We start from the raw sequence: 14,970 nt of genomic DNA on the forward strand, positions 1-14,970 counted from the left end.
AGTCTTGTATGTTTAACTACTGGAGATATGCTGTGGCCCAAAAAATAAGTGTGTGGCGAAGTTTCTTGGCGCACGATGTGTGTTGCCGGCGGCGATAGACACAATAAACCAAACAAGATTGTGGCAAAGCAAACTTTTTTTATTTAGTTAACAATGTAAAAAAAATATTTTTTTGAACCGCGCCGGCTTGGGGTTGAGTGATGTAAACGGGGGGGGTGAAGAGCTGAGGCCTGGCTAACCGTGGACGACGCAGAGGAGGCAGGAGAAGGGGCAATAAAACTAGAAGGGTCTGGAAGTTCGGGGATGGGGCTTGAAACATGAGAGGCTTGAGACACACTGGAAGGGTGAGACAAAACTGACAATACAGACACATCGGTAGGTGAAAGGGGAGCAATACTAAGAATTTTTTTTTTTTTTTCTGACTTTTTTTTGGGGTTTGCCTGGTAGGGGGACGTCTTGGTGGGCTCATATGCTGTAGCGTGGTGGCGGGAGACCCGACAGGGTCCGGCTGCACTGTCTCACAGTCCATTGTGCTTGTCGATCGCTCACCCATGCCAGAGTCCTGGTGCGTCGTGTTGGGGGGGAAACATAAAGCCACACCAGGGTCCTGCTGCATCGTGGTGGGTCCGGTCATAAAAGACACGCCAGGGTCCTGCTGCATCGTGGTGGGTCCGGGCCAGAAAGACACGCCAGGGTCCTGCTGCATCGTAGTGGGTACGGGCCGAAAAGACACGCCAGGGTCCTGCTGCATCGTAGTGGGTCCGGGCCGGAAAGACCCGCCAGGGTCCTGCTGCATCGTAGTGGGTCCGGGCCGGAAAGACCCGCCAGGGTCCTGCTGCATCGTAGTGGGTCCGGGCCGGAAAGACCCGCCAGGGTCCTGCTGCATCATGCTGGGTCCGGGCCGGAAAGACACGCCAGGGTCCTGCTGCATCGTGGTAGGTCCGGGCCGGAAAGACACGTCAGGGTCCTGCTGCATCGTGGTGTCAGTGGAGGAGGTCCAAGCCGGAACAGCCGTGGTCACGGTGGTGGCGGTGGGATGTCCAACTGCACTCGTCATGGTGTTGGCGCTGTAATGGAGTCCGCCTGTGGAAGGAATTGAGATGGCCGTGCAGTGGTATGCAGCAGAGGTCGGCAAGGAGGTTAATCGTGACAGTAACGGCACAGTTGGTTATGCCGCCACTGTCTGCTGTAAATAAAGACTCTGCTGCATAGCCTGCACAAAAGCAGCATTGCAGGCCTGCATCACACTGAGCTGGAGATCAGGGCTAAGGTGTTCCGACATGCCCTGCTGAATTTGGTTGAAAAAATGATGAGCTGGCCTCTGGAGGTTGGCTTTCACTTGATCAAGGCTTTTGGTGACCTCCTGGATACGGCAATTCAAGAGGTTATGAGAAACATCCATTCGGTCACTTAAAGCCTTGATTGCTTCGTGTAAAACCGAGCTCAAGTGCAAAAACTCGGGCATGATTGACCTGTCCGAAGCCCTCTGTCGCTGCCTGGATGAGCCCAAAAAAAGGGGGCAGTGGAAGAGGACTGGGAAAGGGGAAGACCTGACGGGCCAGCTCCCTGGTCTCCAGTTAGTGTGGAAGGCCCACCTGCTGCTGCGCTGCTGGATGGCTGGGACGGGTCCGTGGCTGCCGGCTGAAGGACCGCTCCAGAACCTGGCTCGACAGTCGTGCTGTGTGTGCTGTGAAAAAAGGAAACAGAAAATTAATACCAAAAATTAACCAGACGCTAAATCCTGTGGAATTTTAAAATACAGATTATGTCAATACAATACAACCAAAAGCATGTGAGAAAAACTTACGCTCTCTGGGCAAGGATCGGTCTTAAAAATGACAGCACGCGATGATACTTGTACAGTCTGATCCTTGCTCCTGAACCACTGGCAGCACGACTCTCTTGGCGCAGGTCCTTGTTGAAGCGGTCCTTCATGGAACGCCTACGTGTTCTGACTTTGTCCACTGTTAAAAAAAAAAATTATGGTCAGGACATTGAATTTTTGCCGTTCAAATAAAACTGTGTGTGATGAGAGAAACTCCGGAGAGTTTCTTTCATCACACACAGTCAAGAGAGCACGGCAAAGGTCTCTGCTGCTTCACACTGCAGTGCAACACTTACCAAATGCACTACGGACCCGTGGCGGGGCATTGTCCCATCCATCCCACAACGCTTGGGTCACCTCATTCCACAGACGTCGGAGAGTGGTGTTGATCGAATGCAGTGGATCCCGGGTGTCCCACAACGGAACTCGCTCCTGGACCAGGCTTATTAGGAGGTCGTTGTCAATAAGGTCATCGTCCCGTCGTGAAACCTAAAAAATAAAGACAATCATTACAGTTTGCTCAATCACATTAGGAAAAGAAAGAGAACAGATGATGAGAAATGGCATGAATACGAAAGTAAACATACAAAAGGATTCCATAAGAAAAATTTAAAGATATACGAGTGTAAAGAATGGAAGATTCAAGAATTTTACAATGAGGACAGTCAGCCTTGTATACATACCCGCTGCCGTCTTCCAACCGGACCTTGACTCCGCTGCTCCTGCCCGGTCTGTGCCTCAGTAGAAGTGTTCTAAAAAAAAGGAAAAATCAAATTGTCACATGTGTCGATGTGACAGTGAATACTTACCAATCTGACGAGGCAAACACTCACCTCACTGACATGCTCCACTTCCTACTGACGTGGCTCAAACTCCTCACCAGATGAAGACTCTGAAGAAGACATTCTGAGGCATGTAGAAAGAAAGAAATGGAAGAAATTAGGACATGTAGAGCCAAAAATTAGAAAATAAAGGCATTGGTAGGATATACTCACATTGATCTGGGTCTTGTCCTCCAAAATGCGTCCTGCCAGTATCTTGTCTTCTTCAGAGTGTGATGAGAAGTGTCCTGAAACTTTCCCCAACCTCCCTTTTATCACCTTGTTGGTAGGGGGTGTCTTATCAGTGTCTAGACATGGTTATCTTAATGGAAACGCATGTGTTCAAAAACGCATGCAAACGCATGTACACAAAAACGCATGCATTTCCATAGACATCAATGTATTTTTTTGACGCAAATCAAACGCAAATGAGTGCATGCGGTTTTTTGCGGCAAATAAACGCCCCTGAAAATTACTACATGTTGCATTTCTGCAACATGCCGCATGCAGCCAAAAAACGCATGCGTCGTTAAACGCGGACAAACGCGTACCAAAAAAAATGCATGCATTTTTAATGTTAAACATAGGGAAAAAAAAACACATGCATTTTTTTTTTTTCAAAAACGCTGCAGATCAAAACGCAAGTGTGAAACCAGCCTTAGTCTTCTGTGTGTATAATTAGTGCAGTACTGGGAACTTTGGTTCTGCTACTCTTAGTTTCTCTTTTCAGTTGGTATCTGCAGCCTTCTCTTTGTTTTCTATTAGGAGGTGACCGTTTTTTGAACCCAGTCATTAGATCTTTTAGGGACCCCCTTCCCCCTATCTATAGGTCTTCGCTTGAGATTAACCTAGGATCGTTGGTGGGTCTATTCGCAAGGAATGGGTCACACACTCCATCGTAGGGTATCAGCCTAGTCATAATGCATGGTCAGTTCCCCCCTTCTACCCTAGTCCTGTGTTGCAGTTCCGTAACAGTAATTAACTCAGATGTTCTCTCTCTCTCTCTCTGTCTCCTCTCTTTCTTTCTCTCTCTCTCAAAATGAGACAGGCTTATTCTGATTCCATGTCAGATATTGAGAAACGCATGCAGTGTCATTTTATTTATTCTGGTTTCAACTGTACATACATCATACATATGTACCATTCATTTATTAGAAAAAAAACAAAACATGATAATTATTCATGAATAACAATTATATTAAAGTTTCAAATCATTTAATTATGCAAAAATCAAAGGGGTTATCTGGAGATATTCCAAGAGTAATTAATTAAATCCTTTACATAAATAACTTGCTCAATTTCCTGCCGATCCAGAACCACCATTCGGTGCACCTATAGTCAGTATATCCTATCAAGTGATGTCACATGAATGATCACTGTATGGCCTAGCGGGGACCACCACAGTGGTGGTGCTAGAAAAGAGGGGAATGTGTATATATATATATATATATATATATAACCTTTGGCTAATTTATCTAAAATGCTAACCAGCCAATTAGATGGGATCTATCACTTGGCATAAATGCTGTAGTTTTTTTTGTTTTTTTTTTACCTGGAGTAAATGCTGCTGATCTCCTGAATCTGACATTGTTTTTCTTTTGTTCCTGTCTCTCTCCGTACCAGAGATGTGGCCCTTTCCCCCCTGTGTGTAATTTACATCTTTTTACCAAACGGGCTTGATCATTAACTGTTTAGTGTGGGCATTTCCTTAAGAACCACACCCAGTTGGCTTATCTGTATAATTAAATTATCATGCTGTACACCGCAGGCTCCAATAACCTCCAGTAACGAAGAGACCCCAGGTTCTGTGTTTGGATTTGCCAAGAAGTATCCTGATAAGAAAATCACACTGGTCATTTTGGGACTCCGAGACTATCGTAGGCAAGTATTATTATTTTCATAGGTCCTTTGTTAGAACTGCAATTCATTTAAAGGGGTATGTGGGACTTTAGCAATTGACAGATCCATAGGTTAGGTTGTCAATATGAGGGCGATGGAGGTCTGACTCCTGGCACTCTCGATCACCTGCTGTGTTAGCAGGTACTGCTGTGGCCAGATGTAAATGGTGTGCAAAGCAGAATGGCACAGCTGAGTGCATCGTCAGGGGCTTCCTTGGGTACTGCAGCTCGGCTCCCAATCACTTCAATAAGAGCTGAGCTGCAGTATCTGAGGGTGGTCACTTCAGTGTCTGTTCACTGTCATAAAGAGAATCAGTCATCGCGATATAACCTGTGTATAGGTGTGGCCATGATGGCCCTGATATACTGATTTAATGGATACCTGTAGTGAAAAAAATTCTATTCTGGTACTTGTTTAATTCACCTTAGAAGTTTTGGTGCAATAGCCACTTCGTGCATCGGGGCAGGACTATGGCTAGGGTCTTCGACTGTGATGTAGCACCTCAACATTTGTATTGGCCTCCTTCTTTAAAGTTTGTGCTAGCGTTTCTCTTGCCATGGGTGGCATTTGTGCACATTAATGTCCCGGTGTTCTTCAACAAAATGGCCCCCGAGGCAGCGCATGCTCAGGTCAGCCTTTGGCATCCCCTAACAAAATGGCCCCGGAGGCAGCACATGCTGAGGTCAGCCTTTGACAGCCTCCAGCAAAATGGCCCCGGAGGCATCACATGCTCAGGTCAGCCTTTGGCAGCCTCCAGCAAAATGGCCCCGGAGGCAGCACATGCTCAGGTCAGCCTTTGGCAGCCTCCAGCAACATGGCCCCGGAGGCAGCACATGCTCAGGTCCGCCTTTGGCAGCCTCCAGCAAAATGGCCCCGGAGGCAGCACATGCTCAGGTCACCCTTTGACAGCCTCCAGAAACATGGCCCCGGAGGAAGCACATGCTCAGGTCAGCCTTTTGCAGCCTCCAGCAAAATGCCCCCGGAGGCAGCACATGCTCAGGTCTGCCTTTGGCAGCCTCCAGCAAAATGGCCCCGGAGGCAGCACATGCTCAGGTCAGCCTTTGACAGCCTCCATCAAAATGGCACTGGTGGCTGTGTATGTGCAAATTGAAATCTCGTCTCAGTGACAACCTGAGATCTTGATCTGTGCATGCGCTGTCAGCGGTGCCATTTTGCTGGAGACCTCAGGGACAAGAATGTGCGCAAGCGCCACCAGTGCCAATTGCAGCGCTAGTTCAAAATTTTAAAAAGGAGGAACGTACAGATGCAGAAGGGGCCACAGCAAAGAAAAAGATCCTACATAGTCCCTGATGCACAAAGAGGTTATTGCACCAACATTTCTAAGGTGAATTAAACAAGAACCAGGCTACGGATTTTTCTCATTACAGATATCAATTAAAACAGTCTAATGGGGCCATTATGGCTGTAACTTTTCTTTACCATCAATTTCAAAGTACAGGAAAACCCCTTTAAATTGTCGTATCACAGCCAAGAAGAAATATATCCTACAGGTTTTCACCTTAACATTGTGATGTTGAGAATTTGGGGGGCAAGTCTCTTAATAAAACCGCATACAGTGAGTGTCCAGACTCTCCCATTAGATGTTTATTCACACTCGTAGATGTCAAAGGTTGTCTCACAAAATGGAGAGACATTCGCTGGAGGTGAAATCAAGGCCCGATGTGGAAGATGGTTGGGTAACCTGGAGACAAATAGATGAGGTGAGGTAATTGGTTTTCTATATTTCACCATATATATTATTAATAATATGGGAGCAATGCAGCCGAACAAATACTTAGTACAAAAGCACTTACTGCATGAATCTGTAGTGGCACCGGAGCGTAGTTAGAACTTATCCCGGGAGGTGTCCAGTATTCGGTCCCATAGTAAGGTGGAGCAGGGGAGAGGGGATAAGGTGAGGGCTTTCGCCCGCTGAGTATCTCCTTGCTGGTCACAGGGGGTTAGATCAAACCGCCTGCCTCTGGCGTGCCCCGGCCGGAAGCGACGCCGAAGCGGTGGCGGAGTGTGAAAGGGGCGTAGCTCAAATGTGACGTCACACAAGTGTAAGGACGGGGAGCGTACAGGGACACAAACCAACACGTTTCGAAGGCTAACAACCTTCTTCGTCTGGGCTGCAGTACCCTGTGGGACCCATCCTTATATAGTGCTTGATTATTGGCCCTTTCCTATCCTGTCCCTGTGATTCGCAGAGAGAGTCGACGGACGATTCACTGCATAACTCAAAGAGCAATGTTTACATTTGGCCATTCTTGGGAAAAGCTAATATATTAAGCCGACTACGCTGGGTATTCATATCTGGGAAAAAGAGCCGATAATCGGCATATATGTAAATTGCTATGCAAATTCCTACACAGATACATACCGCACGCAATTCTGCAGATTAGTGAGTGGTGCATCCCTTAAAATCATACAAGAGTGGCCCTTAGTTTGAATATATTGGGCATTGAATAAAGGGATATTACAGGAGATATAGATTTTATACACAATATTACTTTAAAACCAAGCCTTTATTAAAAAATTGGACTAAGAGGTATGTGTATATACACAAATCTAATAAAATTGATCAGGAATGCCTGATCGAAATTTAAATTTAAAATTTAAAACCCCCAACATTAGTGGGAAAATCTAAATGAGATTACCTTTTAAAGTTCACTGATTATATTTTAATGTTCCTGGGATGGGTGTGACTAAAAATGAATAGTAGCAGGTTGGCAGATAAAAAGACTAGAAAGCATATAGCTCTATCTCCTGGTTAAGTCCCTTAGGGGCTAAACTGTCTAAGGTGAAAATCCATTTGGATTCCACCCTCGACATTATTTTTATGAAATCACCACCCCTGGCGCTCTGCTGGACAGATTGGATTTCACAAAAAGAAACATTAATACATGAGCAATTATGATACTCTGCAAAGTGCCGAGATAGAGGATGACCTGTATACCCTTTATTTATATTATCTAAATGTTCTTTTATTCTAATTCTAAGGCGCCTTTTGGTGTGGCCCACATACATTTTATTGCAGGGGCATTTCAGTACATAGATCACTCCTGATGACTCGCAAGATATCCTACTTTTATCTTTTTTTATATTTTTTTAGGATATCTTGCGAGTCATCAGGAGTGATCTATGTACTGAAATGCCCCTGCAATAAAATGTATGTGGGCCGCACCAAAAGGCGCCTTAGAATTAGAATAAAAGAACATTTAGATAATATAAATAAAGGGTATACAGGTCATCCTCTATCTCGGCACTTTGCAGAGTATCATAATTGCTCATGTATTAATGTTTCTTTTTGTGAAATCCAATCTGTCCAGCAGAGCGCCAGGGGTGGTGATTTCATAAAAATAATGTCGAGGGTGGAATCCAAATGGATTTTCACCTTAGACAGTTTAGCCCCCAAGAGACTTAACCAGGAGATAGAGCTATATGCTTTCTAGTCTTTTTATCTGCCAACCTGCTACTATTCATTTTTAGTCACACCCATCCCAGGAACATTACCTTTTAAAGTTCACTGATTATATTTTAATCTCATTCAGATTTTCCCACTAATGTTGGGGGTTTTAAATTTTAAATTTAAATTTTGATCAGGCATCCCTGATCAATTTTATTAGATTTGTGTATATACACATACCTCTTAGCCCAATTTTTTAATAAAGGCTTGGTTTTAAAGTAATATTGTGTATAAAATCTATATCTCCTGTAATATCCCTTTATTCAATGCCCAATATATTCAAACTAAGGGCCACTCTTGTATGATTTTAAGGGATGCACCACTCACTAATCTGCAGAATTGCGGTATGTATCGGTGTAGGAATTTGCATAGCAATTTACATATATGCCGATTATCGGCTCTTTTTCCCCGATATGAATACTCAGCGTAGTCGGCTTAATATATTAGCTTTTCCAAGAATGGCCAAATGTAAACATTGCTCTTTGAGTTATGCAGTGAATCGTCCGTCGACTCTCTCTGCGAATCACAGGGACAGGATAGGAAAGGGCCAATAATCAAGCACTATATAAGGATGGGTCCCACAGGGTACTGCAGCCCAGACGAAGAAGGTTGTTAGCCTTCGAAACGTGTTGGTTTGTGTCCCTGTACGCTCCCCGTCCTTACACTTGTGTGACGTCACATTTGAGCTACGCCCCTTTCACACTCCGCCACCGCTTCGGCGTTGCTTCCGGCCGGGGCACGCCAGAGGCAGGCGGTTTGATCTAACCCCCTGTGACCAGCAAGGAGATACTCAGCGGGCGAAAGCCCTCACCTTATCCCCTCTCCCCTGCTCCACCTTACTATGGGACCGAACACTGGACACCTCCCGGGATAAGTTCTAACTACGCTCCGGTGCCACTACAGATTCATGCAGTAAGTGCTTTTGTACTAAGTATTTGTTCGGCTGCATTGCTCCCTGATTATTGAAGCTGGGAGAGTATATATTTTTTCTATGTCCATATACTTATATCTCATTTACCAACGCACCTTTCTAGCGCAGGTGATAGCTTTTATATCCACCTTGTTATTTTATTTAGCAGGGTTTTACACAGACCCTGTCAGATCACCAGCAGCAGCGTTGTTTCAGATTAACTCTTTCTCTGTCCCTTGAAGTAGTGTAGCGCCAGTGTACTATCTTTTATACATTATTAATAATATATTTAGCCAACCCCATCTTTGAGGTTATAATGACACAGGATGAGTAAGAGACCTTAGGCCTCATTTATCAAAATAGTAAAAACTAGCCGTTTCCCTGAGCAACCAATCATAGTGCAGCTTTCTTTTTTCCATAGCAGTTTAAAAAATGAAAACGGAGTTCAGATTGGTTGCTATTGGCAACACTGACCATTTTATTTCATGAGGGCTATTAGGTTCTTGGCTAATAATATGCTTATTTAAGGACCACAGGTTCTCTAGAAATATGGCAGAAGTGAATTAATGGCGTCAGTGACCGCTCAGCTCTCTGCGTTCAGTGCTTGAGGAACTTGCAGGTCAGCGCTGCTTCTCAAGATAAATGAAGGTTAACTTTATAATATATTTGTCTTCTCCTTGTTGCGCTCTGTGGGAGGTCAGGCCCTTGTGTTTCTACAGCTGTATTACAACATGGAGGTGTTAAACCTAGACACTTGGAAGCAGCTCGGGCAGCATGTGTGTGCCGTGACGAAGAGCGTGGCTCAGCGCCCATTTCGGTGAGTACCCCAACATAAGAAATCTATCTATCTAATCATTTTATTTACTTTTTGTGGCAGCCTGCTTTTTGAAGTGTCCAGACCAGCAGATGTCAGGAGGCGCAATATGTATATTTAGTGTGGATTTGTGGTGCAGAATCTTACTATGCATGGTCATTATTCTGTGCAGAAATTGTTCCTTATATTATTGCCATAAAGAATCTGCCACCACCTGAACTTACCATATGCCCCATTCATACATTTGTGTGTTGCATGGACTGGTCCCAGGTCATCTGCCCCAAACTTGACAGCTTTTTTTACAGGAGACCATGGCTTTTATGAAATAGGCGTAAGGTAAGTATAACTGTATTTGTTATTTTTAACCCCTTTCCGACGTTGGAAGTAATAGTACGCCCACGTCGGAATCCCTCCCTTTGATGGGGGTCCTGCGCTGAGCCCACATTTTTCCCGGCACATGTCAGCTGTTTTGAACAGCTGACATGTGCCTCTAACAGCCGCACGTGGAATCATGATCCACCCGCAGCTGTTAACCAGTTAAATGTTGCTGTCAATCTCTGACAGCAGCATTTAACTGGGGTTTACTGAAATCCCTCCCGTCAGTGACCCTGTTACGTGATCGCGGGTCACAGATGGGTTGGCATGCCAACCAGAGGTCTCCATCAGACCTATATGGTTGTCATAGCCGGATTGCTATGAGCGCCTCCCAGTGGTTGGCGCTCATCGCATGTGAGCATTTCTAAAACACACAGGCAATCATTAATCATTGCCTGTGTGTAGCACAGCCGATTGGACATCTGCAGCGATTGGATATCTGCAGCTACTATTGAAGCATGCAAAAGTAAAAAAAAAAGGATTTAAAAATGTAAATATATATATATATATATATATATATATATATATATATATATATATATATATATATATATATATATATATATATATATATATATATATATATATATATATATACAGGTCCTTCTCAAAAAATTAGCATATAGTGTTAAATTTCATTATTTACCATAATGTAATGATTACAATTAAACTTTCATATACTATAGATTCATTATCCACCAACTGAAATTTGTCAGGTCTTTTATTGTTTTAATACTGATGATTTTGGCATACAACTCCTGATAACCCAAAAAACCTGTCTCAATAAATTAGCATATTTCACCCGTCCAATCAAATAAAAGTGTTTTTTAATAACAAACAAAAAAACCATCAAATAATAATGTTCAGTTATGCACTCAATACTTGGTCGGGAATCCTTTGGCAGAAATGACTGCTTCAATGCGGCGTGGCATGGAGGCAATCAGCCTGTGACACTGCTGAGATGTTATGGAGGCCCAGGATGCTTCAATAGCGGCCTTAAGCTCATCCAGAGTGTTGGGTCTTGCGTCTCTCAACTTTCTCTTCACAATATCCCACAGATTCTCTATGGGGTTCAGGTCAGGAGAGTTGGCAGGCCAATTGAGCACAGTAATACCATGGTCAGTAAACCATTTACCAGTGGTTTTGGCACTGTGAGCAGGTGCCAGGTCGTGCTGAAAAATGAAATCTTCATCTCCATAAAGCATTTCAGCCGATGGAAGCATGAAGTGCTCCAAAATCTCCTGATAGCTAGCTGCATTGACCCTGCCCTTGATGAAACACAGTGGACCAACACCAGCAGCTGACATGGCACCCCACACCATCACTGACTGTGGGTACTTGACACTGGACTTCAGGCATTTTGGCATTTCCTTCTCCCCAGTCTTCCTCCAGACTCTGGCACCTTGATTTCCGAATGACATGCAAAATTTGCTTTCATCAGAAAAAAGTACTTGGGACCACTTAGCAACAGTCCAGTGCTGCTTCTCTGTAGCCCAGGTCAGGCGCTTCTGCCGCTGTTTATGGTTCAAAAGTGGCTTTACCTGGGGAATGCGGCACCTGTAGCCCATTTCCTGCACACGCCTGTGCACGGTGGCTCTGGATGTTTACACACCAGACTCAGTCCACTGCTTCCTCAGGTTCCCCAAGGTCTGGAATCGGTCCTTCTCCACAATCTTCCTCAGGGTCCGGTCACCTCTTCTCGTTGTACAGCGTTTTCTGCCACATTGTTTCCTTCCAACAGACTTACCATTGAGGTGCCTTGATACAGCACTCTGGGAACAGCCTATTTGTTGAGAAATTTCTTTCTGGGTCTTACCCTCTTGCTTGAGGGTGTCAATGATGGCCTTCTTGACATCTGTCAGGTCGCTAGTCTTACCCATGATGGGGGTTTTGAGTAATGAACCAGGCAGGGAGTTTTTAAAAGCCTCAGGTATCTTTTGCATGTGTTTAGAGTTAATTAGTTGATTCAGAAGATTAGGGTAATAGGTCATTTAGAGAACCTTTTCTTGATATGCTAATTTATTGAGACAGGTTTTTTGGGTTATCAGGAGTTGTATGCCAAAATCATCAGTATTAAAACAATAAAAGACCTGACAAATTTCAGTTGGTGGACAATGAATCTATAGTATATGAAAGTTTAATTGTAATCATTACATTATGGTAAATAATGAAATTTAACACTATATGCTAATTTTTTGAGAAGGACCTGTATATATATATATTAAAATCACCCCCCTTTCGCCCCATTCAAAATAAAATTGAAATAATATCAAATATTCCAATTTGGTATTGCAATCGCCCAATCTATCAATATAAAAAAAAAAATTAACCTGACCGCTGAACGGCGGAATGAGTAAAAATTCAAAACGTCAGAATCACGTTTTTCTGGTTCCACTACATCGCAATAAAATGCAACAACGGGCGATCAAAAGACCGTATCTGCACCAAAATGGTATGAATAAAAATGTCAGCTCAGCGGACAAAAAATAAGATCTCGCCTGACTCGAGATCACAAAAAATTTAGACGCTAAGGGTCTTAGAAAATAGCACTTTTAAAAAAAAAAAAAACTAAAGATTGGATTTTTGTTTCACCACTTAAATAAGTAAAACCCTAGACGTTTTTGGTGTCTATCAACTCGTAATGACCTGGAGAATTATAATTGCCGGTGAGTTTTAGCATTTAGTGAACATGGTAATGGAAAACCCTAAAAACAACTGTTGAATTGCATTTTTTTTGCACTTTCACCGCGCTTGAATTTTTTCCCGTTTTCCAGTACACGATATGTTAAAACCAATGGTATCGTTCAAAAGTACAACTTGTCCCGCAAAAAACAAGCCCCCGCATGGCCATTTGGACTGAAAAATAAGAAAGTTACAGCTCTGGGAAGAAGGGGAGCAAAAAAACAAAAACAGAAAGTGGCATAGGAGTTAAAGGGTTAATTAGGGGTGTCTTTATTGCAGAACGTGCAATTTATTATATTTCTTCTTTGAAATTGCAACATGTAAGTAGAACAAATATGTTATTATTGCTTTTCTTTTGACCACTAATTAAAAAATCCTGTGGATATACATTTTGTACTTTAATATTTATTTCTGAATATATTAATAAGAACTGCAGTTCATAATGCCGAAAACTCACAGTTCGACAGAAGAATTAAAGTGTATGTCTTGGGCAAGGGTGACATAAACAAAAATATTTTTTCACAAAGTTGTTAATTTTCTTTTAAGGTAGTAAAATAGTCAGAGCTATGCAAATTTGGTATTGTTGTAAATATACTGACCCACACAAATGCTAATTACAATAGTGCTGACATTGGGGGGGGAGAGACCCCGCTCTTTGTAGGTTTTTTTATGTCACATATTTTATTTGTCCGTAGGAAACATTGTGAAGCTCAGTCGTACTCATTCTGCACCTCGGTGGGCAGCTGGCGAGGTTGGGGTCCTCGAGGATCACTCACAGGTCTACCTCTGGTTTGGAGTAGGCAAATTCAACAGTTAAACAGAGTTAGTCCGGCAATGGCCGCAGCCATAACCAAGGCTTATCCTTCCCCGCAGCTTCTCGTGCAGGTTAGTTGTAGCATGCACAGTAGTAGCTCTCTACTATACTCCATCTCCCGTTATGTATTGGTTTCCATTGTCGCTTTTTCATCTTCACCCTCTCCAGGCTTACATTGCGTGCAATACAGAACGGGAAAAACTCTCTCTTCTGTCTGATCTACGGGTACCACGTAGGGCGGGTGACACCGAAGAGGGCGATGACCCAGATGATGATTCCAGCAACACACAAGGTGATGAACCAGCTGGGAGGAGGGAAAGACGAATCGGTCCAGATTTATCACGACGGATCTGGCTTTTCATGACTGCGACTAATCCGGAACTAGTGCTGGATCTGAATTCATAGCACGTGGGGCTGTAGCAGGTGCTGGGATTAGTTCCTAACAGACCGGACCAGTAAGAACTATGGAATCTTTTATCTACAGTGGATTTAAATGTCTGTAATAATGAAATTACCCTGTGTCGGCTGGTGCAGTGCTTAAGAATATAGCCGTACGGCTGAGAGCACACCTTATGGTACTGCGGTGGCAGGGAACTCGCCCTTACGGTATATTAATACTTGTGTCTTCCTTATTTCTTGAAGGGTTTGTACACTTCTGCAATATTTTTACTCAATGTATAATAAAAAAAGTGTAACCATTACATTTTGAGTATACAGTTCCTGTTCTCATTGTTATACAGGGTGGGCCATTTATATGGATATACCTAAATAAAATGGGAATGGTTGATATCAACTTCCTGTTTGTGGTGCATTAGTATATGGGAGGGGAAAAACGTTTCCAGATTGGTGGTGACCATAGCGGCCATTTTGGATGCAACTTTATAAATGGCCCACCCAGGTGTATCCATATAAATGGCCCACCCTGTATATACTATGAACCAATCTTATTTGTAATCTGATACTACAGTTATGGTTAGTCTATGATTGCAGTTCTACATGGGAGCTGTTCACACTGAATGGTAGCAGTTTTTTATATAAATATATACAAAATTACATATTTAGATTAACTAAACAGTTAATCTATAAATATAATAAATGCAAAATATATACTAAACTGTTACCGTTTAGTGTATACAGCTCCTCCATAGATCTACAATCATATACCATCAAGTATAAACATGACTGTAGTATCAGATTATTCATAGGGCATGTTGTGGTCTAGAAGTTGTAGACTTGTATACAATTTCTCCTATTTTGGAATATATAAAATAGGAGATACATTTCTACCGCCACTGCCACTTGTGGGTAATCCGTTCCTATCCAGACCTGTGTGTGTACTTGACAATAAACAAGCTTAAAAA

The 14,970-nt window shown here is 43.1% G+C and overlaps 1 protein-coding gene across 2 annotated transcripts in view; it reads left to right on the top strand.

Annotated features, from left to right (window-relative positions):
* Nucleotides 1-14,965, top strand: part of EME2 (essential meiotic structure-specific endonuclease subunit 2) — a 34,701-nt gene extending 19,736 nt beyond the window's left edge. The window contains exons 5-9 of one of the 2 annotated variants that reach the window (XM_077274716.1): nt 4,415-4,527; nt 6,167-6,266; nt 9,626-9,741; nt 13,491-13,680; nt 13,778-14,965. In XM_077274716.1, coding sequence (XP_077130831.1) covers nt 4,415-4,527; nt 6,167-6,266; nt 9,626-9,741; nt 13,491-13,680; nt 13,778-14,014 — 756 coding nt within the window. In that variant the 3' untranslated portion in view covers nt 14,015-14,965. The remainder of the gene's footprint in view (nt 1-4,414; nt 4,528-6,166; nt 6,267-9,625; nt 9,742-13,490; nt 13,681-13,777) is intronic. The other variant, XM_077274717.1, reaches the window with a different exon arrangement.
* Nucleotides 14,966-14,970: the final 5 nt, after the last annotated feature.

Source organism: Ranitomeya variabilis, chromosome 7 (assembly GCF_051348905.1).
Source record: "Ranitomeya variabilis isolate aRanVar5 chromosome 7, aRanVar5.hap1, whole genome shotgun sequence".
Classification (NCBI taxonomy): domain Eukaryota; kingdom Metazoa; phylum Chordata; class Amphibia; order Anura; family Dendrobatidae; genus Ranitomeya; species Ranitomeya variabilis.